The 13,810-nt window shown below is 37.7% G+C and overlaps 1 protein-coding gene and 1 non-coding gene across 2 annotated transcripts in view; one reads left to right on the plus strand and one right to left on the minus strand.

Moving 5' to 3' along the window:
- Nucleotides 1-862: 862 nt before the first annotated feature.
- LOC130224156 (U4 spliceosomal RNA) lies at nt 863-1,003 on the minus strand. The gene has a single exon (XR_008837229.1). It is a non-coding gene; the product is annotated as a U4 spliceosomal RNA (small nuclear RNA).
- A 7,177-nt stretch (nt 1,004-8,180) lies between these two features.
- Nucleotides 8,181-13,810, plus strand: part of LOC130222020 (gastrula zinc finger protein XlCGF57.1-like) — a 752,525-nt gene continuing 746,895 nt past the window's right edge. The window contains exon 1 of the mRNA XM_056454624.1: nt 8,181-8,366. Within this exon, the coding sequence (XP_056310599.1) occupies nt 8,312-8,366 (55 nt within the window). The 5' untranslated portion in view covers nt 8,181-8,311. The remainder of the gene's footprint in view (nt 8,367-13,810) is intronic.

Genomic DNA, 13,810 nt, shown 5'->3' on the forward strand with positions numbered 1-13,810 from the left:
TTGGTATTTGAGAGAGCCCGGTGATTCTGTGGCGGGTGTTTTACGCGGACCCTCTTAGCGTTTTGAAGGATGTTCCTGCAAAATGTAATGTCGTCTGTACCGAAAATAGCTGCAAATACATACTTATGTGCCATAGTCCAGCCCCCATCTGGAAAATAGCTAAACGCATGACGAGGTGGCCGAGTGGTTGAGGCGATGGCCAATCCATTGTTCTCTGGATGCATGGGTTCGAATCCCATCCTCGTCGTTCATTTAAGAGAGCCCGGTGCTTCCGGGGAAGTTATCTTGCTCACTCCATCTTCGTGCTTCGAAACATGATATGGCAAAATTGAAAGTCATCTTACCGAACATAATTGCAGAAACATACATATACAAATATGTGCCGCAGTCCAGCCTCCATCAAAGAAGTAGGCCCATACGTGATGAGGTGGCCGAGTAGTTAAGGTGATGCACTTACAATCCATTGTGCACTGCATGTGTGGATTTGAATCCCATCCTCGTTGCTCATTTGCTATGCTGTTTGAGAGAGCCCGGTGCTTCCGTGGAAGGTCTTTTACTCGCACCCTCTTAGCGTTTTGAAGGATGTCATGGTAAAAGTTAATCCAGCCTCCGGCAGGGATGGACCGCTAATCCACTGTGCTCTGCCTGTGTGGGTTCGAATCCCATTCTCGTCGTTCAATTGCTTTCGTGTTTTAGAGAGCCCGGTGCTTCCATGGAAGGTTTCTTACACGCACTCTGCTTGCATTCTGAAGAATGTTATGGTACAGGTTAATCCAGCCTGCTGCATGTTTAGGAGCTCAACAAAAGTTGCAACATGTTAAAGAAACAGAAGCACAGCCATCCTTTTCAACAGAACATTAAGCCTACTAAGAGGCTAACAAAAATTGCCAGAGCTGACTGTATTTCAAGTCATCTCAGCGAGGTATTGGGTAAAGTTTTCAACCAGCAATGATCACGCCTCGGATAGACCTCATAGGCTACGATATTGCCTCTGCGAAAGAATAGCTATAACAGCTATGAATTCTTCTGTGTACCAATCTGGACATGCAACGACAAGGTGGCATCAAACTTTAAACTGCCAGCAATCAGCCTTCTGGCACCAATGAGTGCATGCTGTGTCTGCAGAACAGGTTATTGATTTGTCCAAAAATAATTACTTATACATTGTTTAATTTTTACTTAAAGAAAAGTATACACTACTTATGTGAATCTGGGAGAAGAGAATTGTGGGTAATCTGGTAAAGGGGGCGGAGTCACAACGCTGAACGGCAGAGAAAAGGGTTGAGATTGGGATGTATTTATTGGGCTGTACAGCGATTGGGGTAATGTAATGAAGAATGCAAGGGCACTGAAACCATATTTTGACAGAAATCCAAGGTCAGCTATGCTGCCGTTTTTAGACTCAGGCATTCTGTCTAGTTTCTCTCCAACAAAACCAGAAGAAACATGTTGCAGTTAATGTTGAACAATAGAGCCTGGCTTATACTTCTGTGTCAAGTGATCAGCGTGATCCACGGCGCAAGCCTTGCGCGTAGCTGTGCACTTATACTTCTGCGCACTGTTTCTGTTGCTCTGCAATACACTTCCGAAACGCTAGCTGGCAGTAGGTGTTTATGCTTCTCTGTGTTGAGTTTCTTCGCTGGTGTTTTGTTTTTTTCTGAACGCTTCCTTAATGTGCAAGTGGCTCAAATTCGCTCATTTTGAGGCAGGAACCAGTGGACGTGCAACAACTTTAATTAAAAGGTAAACACAAAACAACAGTCTCCATCCGGAGCTCCTCCATGGGACTCCACACTTGTAAACACCCGCTGCTTCACGTTTGTGCGGCTCTCACCTCCGCCCACACTCGTCAGCGCTACCAAGCCGAACAATCTCAGAGCTTGCGCTACGCGTACGCGTTACATTTTTTGAGAGGTGCGCGTCAATGTCGCCGACAGCCACAGCGAGGTGCTATGCAACCACGTGTAGGCTGCGCCGTAGCATACGCGTGCGCTTGACGCAAAGGTATAAATCAGCCTTAACTCTGGGGCACTGATCAGAGCTACTGATAAAGCTCCTTTTGACAACCTTTATCTTCATCTTTTCTGTAAGAACATCCATTCGAGTCCCAAAAGTTAATCCTTTCTCTAGCACAACGCTGTGCTTACACGTGACGAGGTGGCCGAGTGTTTACGTTAGTATGTTGTACTCTGTAAGTTCTGGTTTAAATCCCATCCTCATAGTTTCACTGTTTTGAGAGAGGCAAAATTGTATGTAATATATAGCGAAAATAGCTGCAAAAACATACGTATATGCCATAGTCCAGCCTCCATTAGGAGACCACCTATGTGTGCGGCGAGGTGGCTGAGTGGTTAAGGCGATGGACTGCTAATCCGTTGTGCTTTGCATGTGTGAGTCGAATTCCAGCCTGGTCATTCGTTTAAGGATTCGATATGAGCAACAGGACCTTTGATGCCAGCATGCTGTGTAGGTAAGCATTGATCAAGTCACGCTTCTAAGGCATGGAAGGAATCGTTTCAATGGTTAAGTCTCCATTTATTCCCACAACAACAGAAAGACCTTCTGCAGTTGTCATTGATCTTTTTAATGTCTTCCACATGACATGGAGTCCAAACTACTGTGTTTTACTTACGTCTACACCTACAACAACCATAAACCCAACCTCACAGTAACCTGCTGTTTTTTAGCAGCATCTACACCAACCACAAGTCTAAACCCCACCTCACGGTAAACTTTTGTGTACTGTACAGGTCTGCGCTGACAGCAACCCTAAACCTTGCCTACTTGCGAGGCGCTGCCATGGTAGCTCAGTCGGTAGAGCATCAGACTTTTAATCTGACGGTCCAGGGTTCAAGTCCCTCCTCGGGCGTGTAAGGCTCTTCTTGTGGAGCCTCAGCTTTTGCCAGTGAGCTATCGCTTGCTGAAAGTTTCATCTGGATGCACAACACGTGTACTAGGCATGAGGACATGGAGAGCACAGGCAGTCTTGTAGTTGCGGCCAATTGGTTAAGGTGGTGCATTAGAAATCCACTGGGGTCTTCTCGCGCTGGTTCGAGTCCTGCAGACTACGTGCTTGTCCTCTTCCTTCTTAAACTTCTAACAGTCATCAAATGTTTGCAATTCCAGCGTTACTTGGGAAAAGCGTCATGCTGGTAGGAGGAGAAAAACAACAGCGTGCGCTCACTGAACCGAAAGGGGCAAATCAGAGAGAGGAACATGCCGCACAGGGGCCACAACGGCTGTCCGGTAACTCGCCATGATCATATTGTGGTAAGGACTCTGCATTGTGGCCGCAGCAATCCTGCATTGAATCCGGGTCACGGCAGGATTCCTTACGGTGACATTGGCATCACGCCCCCCTCTTGCCACCTGTTTTGTACAGCCCACTTTTTAGTGCACGCTGCATCTTTGACAGGTCACAAGCTAATCTAAGCTAATGCCCCAATGACCCCAGATAACTCAGTCGGTAGAGCGTCAGACTTCTCATCTGACGATCCAAGGTTCAAGTCCCTGTTTGGGCGTGTAAGCCAACTTTTGTAGAGCGTAGAGGATTCTGATTTATACCTTCCTATCCATCTCAGCATGAATCAACGTTTATTCTTTCCTCATCATCTTGTTTCTCTTTATTTTTATATAATTATTTGATTATTTGAATGAGTATTTAACTTTGAATTGATTTTAACTAATGAATAAGTTAACACATTGCTTAATATAAGAATGTTCAGTGCGTTTGCCTGTCTCTTTATAACTTTTTCAGGAGCCAGTGAAGTGCTGGAGGAAATTTGTGAGCTAGAAAACTCTAAACTAATAGTATGAGGGGATTTCAGTGCTCATAGCTCATTGTGGGGAAGTACAAAAACAGATAGCAACAGGGATATCATAGAGGAGATAATATATGATAAACAATTAGTGTGTTTAAATGATGGAAGAGCCACAAGATATGTTACTCATAGTAGGGAATCAGCAATTGATCTTACTTTTGTTACACAGCAACTGGCAGGAACGTGTGTATGGGAAGTAAGCAGTAATACAATGGACAGTGATCATTATCCAATTTGGACAAAACTAAGAAATCAAAATGTCATTTTAGAAGATAATTGGGCTACAAGATGGAAAACGAGAAAAGCTAATTTGGAACTGTTCAGTTTTAAAGCAAGCTGTAAACTAATTGAGGCCATGCCAAACACGAGTAACAATGTTGAGGAATTAAACAATATGATTACAAGCATAATACATGAGTCAGCAGAAGTAATAGGTAAAACATCAGGGGCTAGGAGAAAGAACATGGTACCATGGTGGACAGATGAGTGCAGAAGTGCAGTTAAAAATAGAAACAAAACCTTCAAAGTTGTAAAGTTAAATCATACTTTTGACAATTTAATGGAATATAAAAGAGCACAGGCAAAAACCAAGAGAAACAATAAAGAAGCCAAAAGGAAATACTGGAGAGATTATTGCAGCAATATTGGGACAGAAATACACATTAAGGAGATCTGGGGAATGATTAGAAAGATGGGTGGTGTAAGAATGGAATTTTCTCTACCGATATTAAGAAATAACGCAATTGAAGCAATTACTAATGAAGACAAAGCTGATATGCTTGCAAAAGGTTTTGTAAAGAAACATAGTTCACAGAATCTCTCACACGAGGAGCTAAATAATAGAAATAGGATAATTGAAGAAAATAAAGAAGCTTTGGTGAAATAAGATGTAGAGGAGAGCCCATTAGAAGCAAATTTCACACTGTTTGAATTAAAGAGAGCCCTGATAGGAGTTAAAAACACATCACCAGGGAAAGATAGAATAAGCTACAAAATGATTGAAGAACTCTCCGATGTAGCAAAAACCTTAATAATCTATCTTTATTATAAAATTTGGGAACAAGGACAGTTGCCCTGTGTATGGAAACACTCAGTAATAGTCCCCATAGGAAAACCTGGCAAAGATAAATCAGAAATCACAAGTTATAGACCTATAGCCTTAACATCTAACTTATGTAAACTTATGGAGAGAATGATAGCCAAAAGTTTAATGTATTATTTAGAAAGCAGGGGAATAATTACACCTTATCAGAGTGGGTTCCGCAATGGAAGAACAACAATGGATCCGGTAGTAAGTTTAGAAAATGAAATTAGAAAGGCACAAGTAAATAGAGAATCAGTCTTGGCAACCTTTTTCGACATAGAAAAGGCGAATGATATGCTATGGAAAGAGGGATTGTTAATTAAACTGAATAAAATGGGCGTAGGTGGTAAAATGTTCAATTGGATTAAAGATTTTTTTTTTAATGGGAAGAACTATAGAAGTTAGAATAGGGAACAGGACATCAGGCACATATTCAATTAAAAATGGCACTCCACAAGGAAGTGTGTGTAGCCCAGTTCTTTTTAATATAATGATAAATGATGTTTTCGATAGAGTGGAACATAGGATAAATAGAGCACTATATGCAGATGATGGTGCGTTGTGGGTAAGGGGCCGTAAAATTGATAACTTACAGAACAGAATGCAGTCAGCAATTAGTCAGGTTGAAAAATGGTCATTTGAATGGGGATTTGATCTATCAGTGGAAAAAACTCAATTTATCTGTTTTTCCAAAAAAAACCTGAAATAAACCTTAAATTGTATGGACAACATCTTAAACAAGCTAGCGAAATAAGATATTTAGGGGTATGGTTTGATTGTAAGCTTACCTTCAAAAATCACGTTCAAAAAATGATAGATAAATGCAAGAAAGCAATTAATATCCTAAAATGTTTGGCAGGATATAATTGGGGGGCAACAGGGTCATCTTTGAAAAAGATATACATTGCCATAATCCGTTCAGTATTTGATTATGGAAGTGTTGTGTATAAATCAGCAGCAAAAACCACATTAGCTGAACTTGACAGGATGCAGGCCAAAGCACTTCGAATATGTTGCGGAGCTTTTAGAACCTCTCCAATCCCAGCACTGCAAGTTGAAACAGGCGAGATGCCATTAAATCTCAGGAGATTACAACTCTCTTTAACATATTGGATAAATCTAAAAGGACAAGCAGCTACACACCCCACAAAAATGGTATTAAACGAATGTTGGGAATATGGTCGCACTAATAGTAGAAGCTTTGGATGGAGCAGTAGCAAAGAGGCAGAAGAAATGGGGGTCAGTAATATATCTTGTAGTAAAAATAACTATATAAGTACAATTCCACCTTGGTTGTTTTGTTTTCCTGTAATAAATCTGGAAATAAAGAAGGTAATTATGTCAGAAAGAGAAAATCAAAATGTTAAGCAGTATTTAGAAATAATGTATAATGAAACAGTACAAATATATACAGATGCATCAAAAGAATCAACTGGTAAAACTGGAGCGGCAGTATCCATTCCCAAATATAGAGCAAAAATACAAAAACGAACCTCAAATCACCTCTCCATTTACTCTGCTGAAATGATGGCTATTATAATAGCACTACAATGGGTAGAGGAAGTCAAGCCATACAAACCAGTGATCTTTTCAGACTCAATGTCATCTCTGTTGAGTATCCAAAGTGGGAAATCTGCTTGCAGGCAGGATCTTTTAAATGAAGTACATCAGATAATATTCCAATTGAGTCAACAAAGGAATAATATACAGTTTGTATGGGTCCCAGCTCATTCTGGTATTGAAGGTAATGAGATGGTAGATAAATTGGCAAAAGAAGCTATTAAATCAAATCAAATAGAAATACAGGTTCCTCTTAGCAAATCAGAAATCAAAACAATAATTAAAGATGGTGTAAATAGATTATGGCAAGAGAAATGGGACAAAGATGAAAAAGGCAGACATTTATTCGAAATTCAACAGAAGGTAATAGTCAAAAAGAACAATTTACTAATACGGCAGGAGGAAACATGGTTTACAAGATTAAGAATAGGACATACAGGGTTAAACAGTGGATTCTGTATTATAGGGAAACATCAAAATGGAATGTGTGCATATTGTAATGAACCAGAAGCCGTAAAACACGTTATACTGTCTTGTAGGAAATATTCAGAAGAACGAGAACAATTACAGAAAGTATTTAAGAACATGACATTGAAGCACATATTGAGTCTGTCTGGAGCAAGTTCAACAGTTAATGCAGTTATACAGTTTCTGAAAACAACACAGCTAGCAAACAGGATTTAGAAATTTTTATTATTTATTTATTTATATTTTATATATATATATATATATATATATATATATATATATATATATATATATTTAATGATCACATGTCAATCCAGAAGGTGGCGGTAATGCACTAAGTTTGCAAGCTGCCAATAAAATACCACAGAAGAAGAAGAAGTCTGAGGCAGAGAGTGGAGAGTGCAGAGCTTTGCTGTTTGCTGTTTAATTCCTTTAACTCCACTTATGTTACGAGTGTTGTGCGTCTATTCAAAGTAAGTGTATTATATCTGACCGTTGTAGCATTCGCGGGTGGAACCGCTTTAACATGTGTGCTCAGTGCTAATATACTCTCTTGTTTTTAGCTCAATGCTACGCTGTAATCACTTCTATAATGCGTTTCTTGCATAGAGGTAAAATTGGTTTTATATTCGCACATTCGTTCATTTAGCAGTCTCTATATTGTTTACTATGTTACTTTGAATATTCCATTGGAATTAGCATGGAAGTATGACTTGAAAACAACATTAACACTGTTTATTTGACCGTGAACAATGTTGTACTGTGACAGTTATTGGCTGCTAATATGATTTCTCTATTTAGAGTTTGCGAATAATACTTTTATGAAACTAAATTATTAGGGAGAATGTCTGAATATCCCAATATAAAACCAACTTTACCTCGATGATGTAGAATCAGCTACTCAAGATTTGCACACATTTATTGAACAGGGAAGTAAAACCTATGTTTAACTTGTGTGAGAATATTTTGATGGTAAAACATATTTTAATAGAATGTATATTTAAAATGATATTAGAGTGTTTTTATTCAGGAAATATTTTAAGGCAAATGTTTAAAAATGTGTTTTCTGGAGGAATTTTTATCATTGATCAGACTGAAATCAGCTTAACTTTATCAGTGTTGTTGTTGTTGTTATTTGTGTGTTTTAAAATAAACAATTAATGATGTTTCAGAAAGAGTTATGATTATCAATTATATATTGAAAATTTAATATAAGTGTTTCCATGAATATAGCCAGTGCTGCTGATATGGCATTCAAATATAAATATATGCAAACAGCATGAAATTACAATAATTGTCTCCTCCTCCAGTTCAGCTATAAACACTGAAATATTCCCATCAGGCTCCATTGAAGAGTTTATTGAAGGACAGCGAGAACATGAGTGATCCAGAACCCTGCAAAATTAAAAAAGAAGACTCTGAACAACAAATAGGTTGGTGTTTATTCCTGATCAAGGGCGGCGCAGGAGTTGTTGGGCTTTTGGGGCTTCAGCCCCTAATGTTTGTTCCAAAGCCATGAATCTTTTTGGTTTAAGTTTTGTCAAATCGTAGTTTTTCAACACATTATGCAGAAATATTTAAACCGGTTCATTATTGCTTTTCCACAGGATCAATAAAGCAATATAAGCTGGGCTTATATCTCTTTTCTTTAAGGGTTTTTTTAAACATTTTTTTTTTAATCAGAGGCAGCCCCACAGCAGTAAGCGGTTTCTGTCTCTCCTTTCTGAAAGCGAGTTTACACACAGACACGCACATGCAAACCATGGTCCTGCATAGCCATGCCAATTATTTCTCTTCTGCAAATTTTTATTGATTTAATTATTTTTTAAATCTGCTTTATTCTTTTAAACCGAAAGCAGCGCCCGTCAATTGGTGGTTTTCCTTAAGATACATCTTTGTGAATGTTATATTTTGTGTGTAGTCTTCAATGTGCGCGATCAATTCCTGATCCTTTGCATACATTTTTAAATCAAAAGACAAAATATTTTAATTATTTTTGATGTGCTAAAATATTTGTTAAACGAATGGCTAACCTAGGTGCCCTTTAAAAAAAAAAGCATATATACCTATTAAAACTGAATAAAGTGCATGGTCTAATCGGAAATAAGGGAAATTAGTTATCTATTTCATTATTTAATGCATAAAACAGGCTAGTCTTTTTTATAAATTGAGTTAATTGATCTGAAACTTTTAATGGCATTCTCTTTACTTGTAAATAATAAAAGTTGCATCAAATTGATAAACTAACCTGAATACCCGCATGAACAGGGCTACAATGAATTTTATTTTACATTGAAACAATTGGATAGTGTCTTCTGTCTACATGACTGGCAAACGCATCAGAAAAAAAAAAAATGCTGAATCTCTGCGAATATTGGTTAACTTCTAAAACAAATGTTGTCTTTAGTGATGTTAGTAATGCATAGAAAAATGCAAAGCAGAATTCTCCTGAGCTCATTAATCCACTCATGACAGCCACTTTGTGATGGCTTTTAAAGTGGTTAATGAGGTTGCAATATAGATGCAGTCACCTCATGCTTGTGTTGCGGTACAATCCGTAAACTCCACTCATTAAAACAACAGCTTGGTGTTTATACTGTAAAATCGTGACTATATTTAATTGTTGATCATGGGCCAACAATATCGTTATCGTGATTATACGAATAATGGTGCAACCCAGTGTTGCCAACTATTTCCAATAAAAAGTAGCTAAAGCCTGCCCGAAAAGTATCTAGTTGTTGCCAAATGATGTCACGCATCAATTTGCAAATCAGTGACGTCATCATGTAGTATCTGACAAGTGTAAGCCCATCATGTCTCTACTCTCTGTGTATTGTATTATATTAAAACATTATATGCAGATGCACAATAAATAGGTTTTTATTAACACATTACTTTGCGTAATGATGTCACTGCATAATTGCAACTCAAAACTACATCTTTATGTAGTATATAAAAAAATTTATGTTTTCTCAAATTGACTGGCCATCTCAGCAAAAACTTTATTTGAAATATGTTCACCTAGATTTGTATGAAAAATATAGTTGACTATTTGTAAAAGTAATACAAACACTTTTTGATAAGAATTGTTACTTACTTTTTAACAATCACAGCTTGTGTTACTTACTCTTTTAAACTTGTGAAATTAACACATTTGTGAAAGTGACAACAATTATAGCACTATTGGAATGTATTGCTACCAAAATTACCAACAATAATACATGTCAACGTATATTAGTAAATTAATAGTTATAAAAACAATCTTTGCAATTTACTCTACTAGGTGAAGCCTGCAGGCACTGCTCTTTTGAGTCACTTTTTAAAAATTGCTAAAAGTAGCCAGATGAATGTTAAAAATTGCTAAATTTGTTGCTAGGTGCCTTTTGAAAAACAAAGTTGCTAAATCAGCAACAAAATTGCTAAGTTGGCAACACTGGTGCGGCCCTATACCCTTTCATTATGTTCCTGGCAGTTTTTGACCCATTGACTTCCATTACAACCACATTTTTAACCGCAAAGCCGTGACACCAAATAATCATGCATTCTAGATTGTTGGTGTTTTCCCTGTTGGGAAGAGGTAAAATGTGTCATTTTTACTGTTGCTCATCAGTTGGCTGCATTAACCCTTTAGATAGGCCTGTTCAAAAAAGTTTCTGTCATTTATATGGAGTTCAGTGAAGTAAAACAGATTATAGTGTGCATGCACAAATACACTTTATAGGGGGACCAACAGTTTTAACCCAAAAAAATGACCAGTCTATCAGGTGAAGAAGAGCAGGAGTCAGAGATTCAATTAAAAGAAAGTTTACTATAGATAGTTGCAGTTTCATCAGCAGATGCCAGCTTTAATACTCACAAAAATGTTTGTAGACCGCTCTACATACAATCTCAGAACAACAACAATTAGACTCTTACATAACGTCATCAACTGCGTCATACATATAGGTGTTTAACCCCAGGGGTCGAAGACCGCGTAAATGCGTTTTGACAAATCTCCTCATAATGCTGAAATGAACTTAAATTACACTTTCAGTTTTGATCGTACAGATAAGATCAATACATCAATCGAATCTGTTAAGTGTCTAGTTTTTATTGTGTACACTCACAATGAAAATAAACGTGTGTGCTTTTGCAAATACCAGTATCACTGTGGGGGTTTCCTCTTTTCCACTTTTTTCGGCTTTTAAATGCGTGCGTATTATACTTTTAGTTTTGCGGGAATTGCCAACACACGCTGTATAAGGGCGCTATACACACTACACAGCTTACACTGGCAAGATGACAATTGCTGAACTCCACGGGACCAGTTTTATTTGTTATTTGTGTGTTGTTCCTTTTTAAAATACCTTTTATTTGTAAAATCTATTGGCTATCTGGTAACATAATTTCCCTTAGAGATATTGGAGTTCAGTAACGTGGTGCGCAGTATGACTATTGACCAACACCTCCCTGTAAGTTTACACACTGCATAGACTACAGCTCTGGTGTGTTAGGAATTGCATGTTTTAATTGACAACGAGACATGCTCCATTTAGTTTTTATTGTAAAATATACATTATAACCCAGTTCACAGTAAAATAATGTTTTGAATGGCTTGCCTACTGGCAGCGTATAGCCGTTAAGCTTAAATAGGCCAAGCATTTTTTTATTAATATTAAAACCCATTAATACAAACTAGCCACTCTTTTTTTTTTTTTTTTTTTTTTTACAACATTAGCTGTGATTTGCGTTTTTACAGATATCCTACAGATAGACTTTTTGGCTCAAAGACATTTATGCCTGTTAATTTCAGTGCTGTATTTTGACAGATTTCGCAAAGGCTTCAGCTATTCTGTCTGCTGGTACCAGCCTCAGTTTTGCAACTTGACTTGTGTGGCGTCTGTATCAATGTCTGGATGACAGCAGAACGAGAGGGATGAGATCAGACCTCAGGTTCGATGTGTGGCCCAACGCCACAGTTACTTTACTGCATTTTTAAAAAAATATTGGCTCATCTAAATTAAGACCACAATAAACGCATAATAATCAAGTGCAAAAAAAGAACAGCTGAACTTCGGGAAAAGTGATCACTGCGGTTGCTGCGATGGTTGCTTTGTTTCTCTGCAGTTGGCTTATTAACACGCAGCATTGCTAAATCACTCGTTTGAATAAAAAATTAAATTTATTAATAAACCTTGTGATATGATGGTCGCATGATTTTTAAAATGAGAGTATGCGCTGCGTATTCATGGCTGTTGATCTGATCTACCCGTGACCCACCCATAGTTAAACATTAAGTAGGTGCGTTGAAGGTGCATGTATAAATTAGTTGTGTTTCCTCCAGATGCTGCCACCTTTCAGGCAAAGTTTGCAGATTGCCTCTTTAACGTTTTCAGGTTCTCTTTTTGCATTTGGTTTGAACCCGAAATATTGCCAAACAGGCGCTTTTGCATTACGTTTTGACAATAAATCGTCCGCCATTCTCTTTTTGTAAATTTGACTCCTCTTGTTCTCCTCACGTGATAAATGAAATATTGTAGCTGTTCAGATTTTAATTATAGTGCATGCTCTCATAAGTAAATTATTTAGAATTAGATTTTCCATTTAATTCAAATAAATATTTAATAAAAAAACGGAAAAAAAAAACGTGGGGATAATGTCACGATGGAAACGTGATGTCACCGGTGTTGCACCTTTAAACCGGTAACACCGTCAACACCGTCTATGGTGGCAAGCCTACTGGAAATGAATATTTGAACCTATCAGTTTACAATATACTGATGCCCTGTTTTTCTAGGCTTTATTGGTGATAATGGTCAGGAATGTTGGACCACTATTGCCTTTTTAGCCATCTGACTTTAAAGTGGGTTTCTTTTGACCGCCCCCTGTCATTTTAAAGAATATCACAACGGCGAACACGGCAAGTATAAAATCCTCGTCCGTTTCGCGAGGTGCGCACGCAGTCAGTAGAGGTGTGCAATGTGATGCAAGGCGAAAGTATAAATCCAGCATTTCTCACTCACTCCAACACACTACTCCATATAAAAGGCAGAAACTTTTTTGCACTGTAACTGATGATCAATAGTAAAAATAAATAAATACATAAACAAACATTACAAAATTATGTTTGTCACTTGTTTTTAAACTTTTAATCTTGGGCGTCAGACAGAATATCTATCAAAATACCTTTTAAAGAAAATATACCACGGCTAGCTCTCACCACCAGTTACAAATATTAAACCAAAAATAAATAAACACATAAATTAATAAACAATGAGAACCAGAAAAACTCAAACAATTGCTGTGCTTGTCTAAATAAAGTTTGTATTAGTCAGTAAAATTAATTCAAAAACACTTTTCACACATAAACAGCAGTATCAACAACAAAACAAACAATATAACAATAATGACAATGAAACACAAAACCCTCAGCACTTATAACTTAAATGAAAGTGAAAGGAAAAAATGCAAATGATTTCAGGCCAGCAGGTTCATCAGATTTGAAAACGGGGATAAAATAATACTGATAATAATAGTATGGGGACAAAACAAAATGAGAAATAAAATGTGAATTTGGGCAAAGAACACAAAAACTTTTGCTTTTTATCCACGGAGCGGAGGGGTCAAGGGAAATGAGAGGGGAATGGCGAATGTGAAGGTTGAGGGCGTCGACGAACCCAGCCGGTGAGTTGGCAGCTGACTCCATGCCAGCGAGATAAATCAGTTAGTTTTTTTTTGTTCAGGACACACTGCACTGAAGTCTTTGGTGACGCACTCGTTCACAGACATCACAAGCACGAAAACGGTAGTCTTTGCTCCATCGCGTTGATTCGTACTTTCGCTTTTTGTTTCTCACAGCATTTTTTAAGCATTTTCTCAGAATATGTCAAAATAAGAT

This window comes from Danio aesculapii, chromosome 4 (assembly GCF_903798145.1).
Source record: "Danio aesculapii chromosome 4, fDanAes4.1, whole genome shotgun sequence".
NCBI classification, from domain to species: domain Eukaryota; kingdom Metazoa; phylum Chordata; class Actinopteri; order Cypriniformes; family Danionidae; genus Danio; species Danio aesculapii.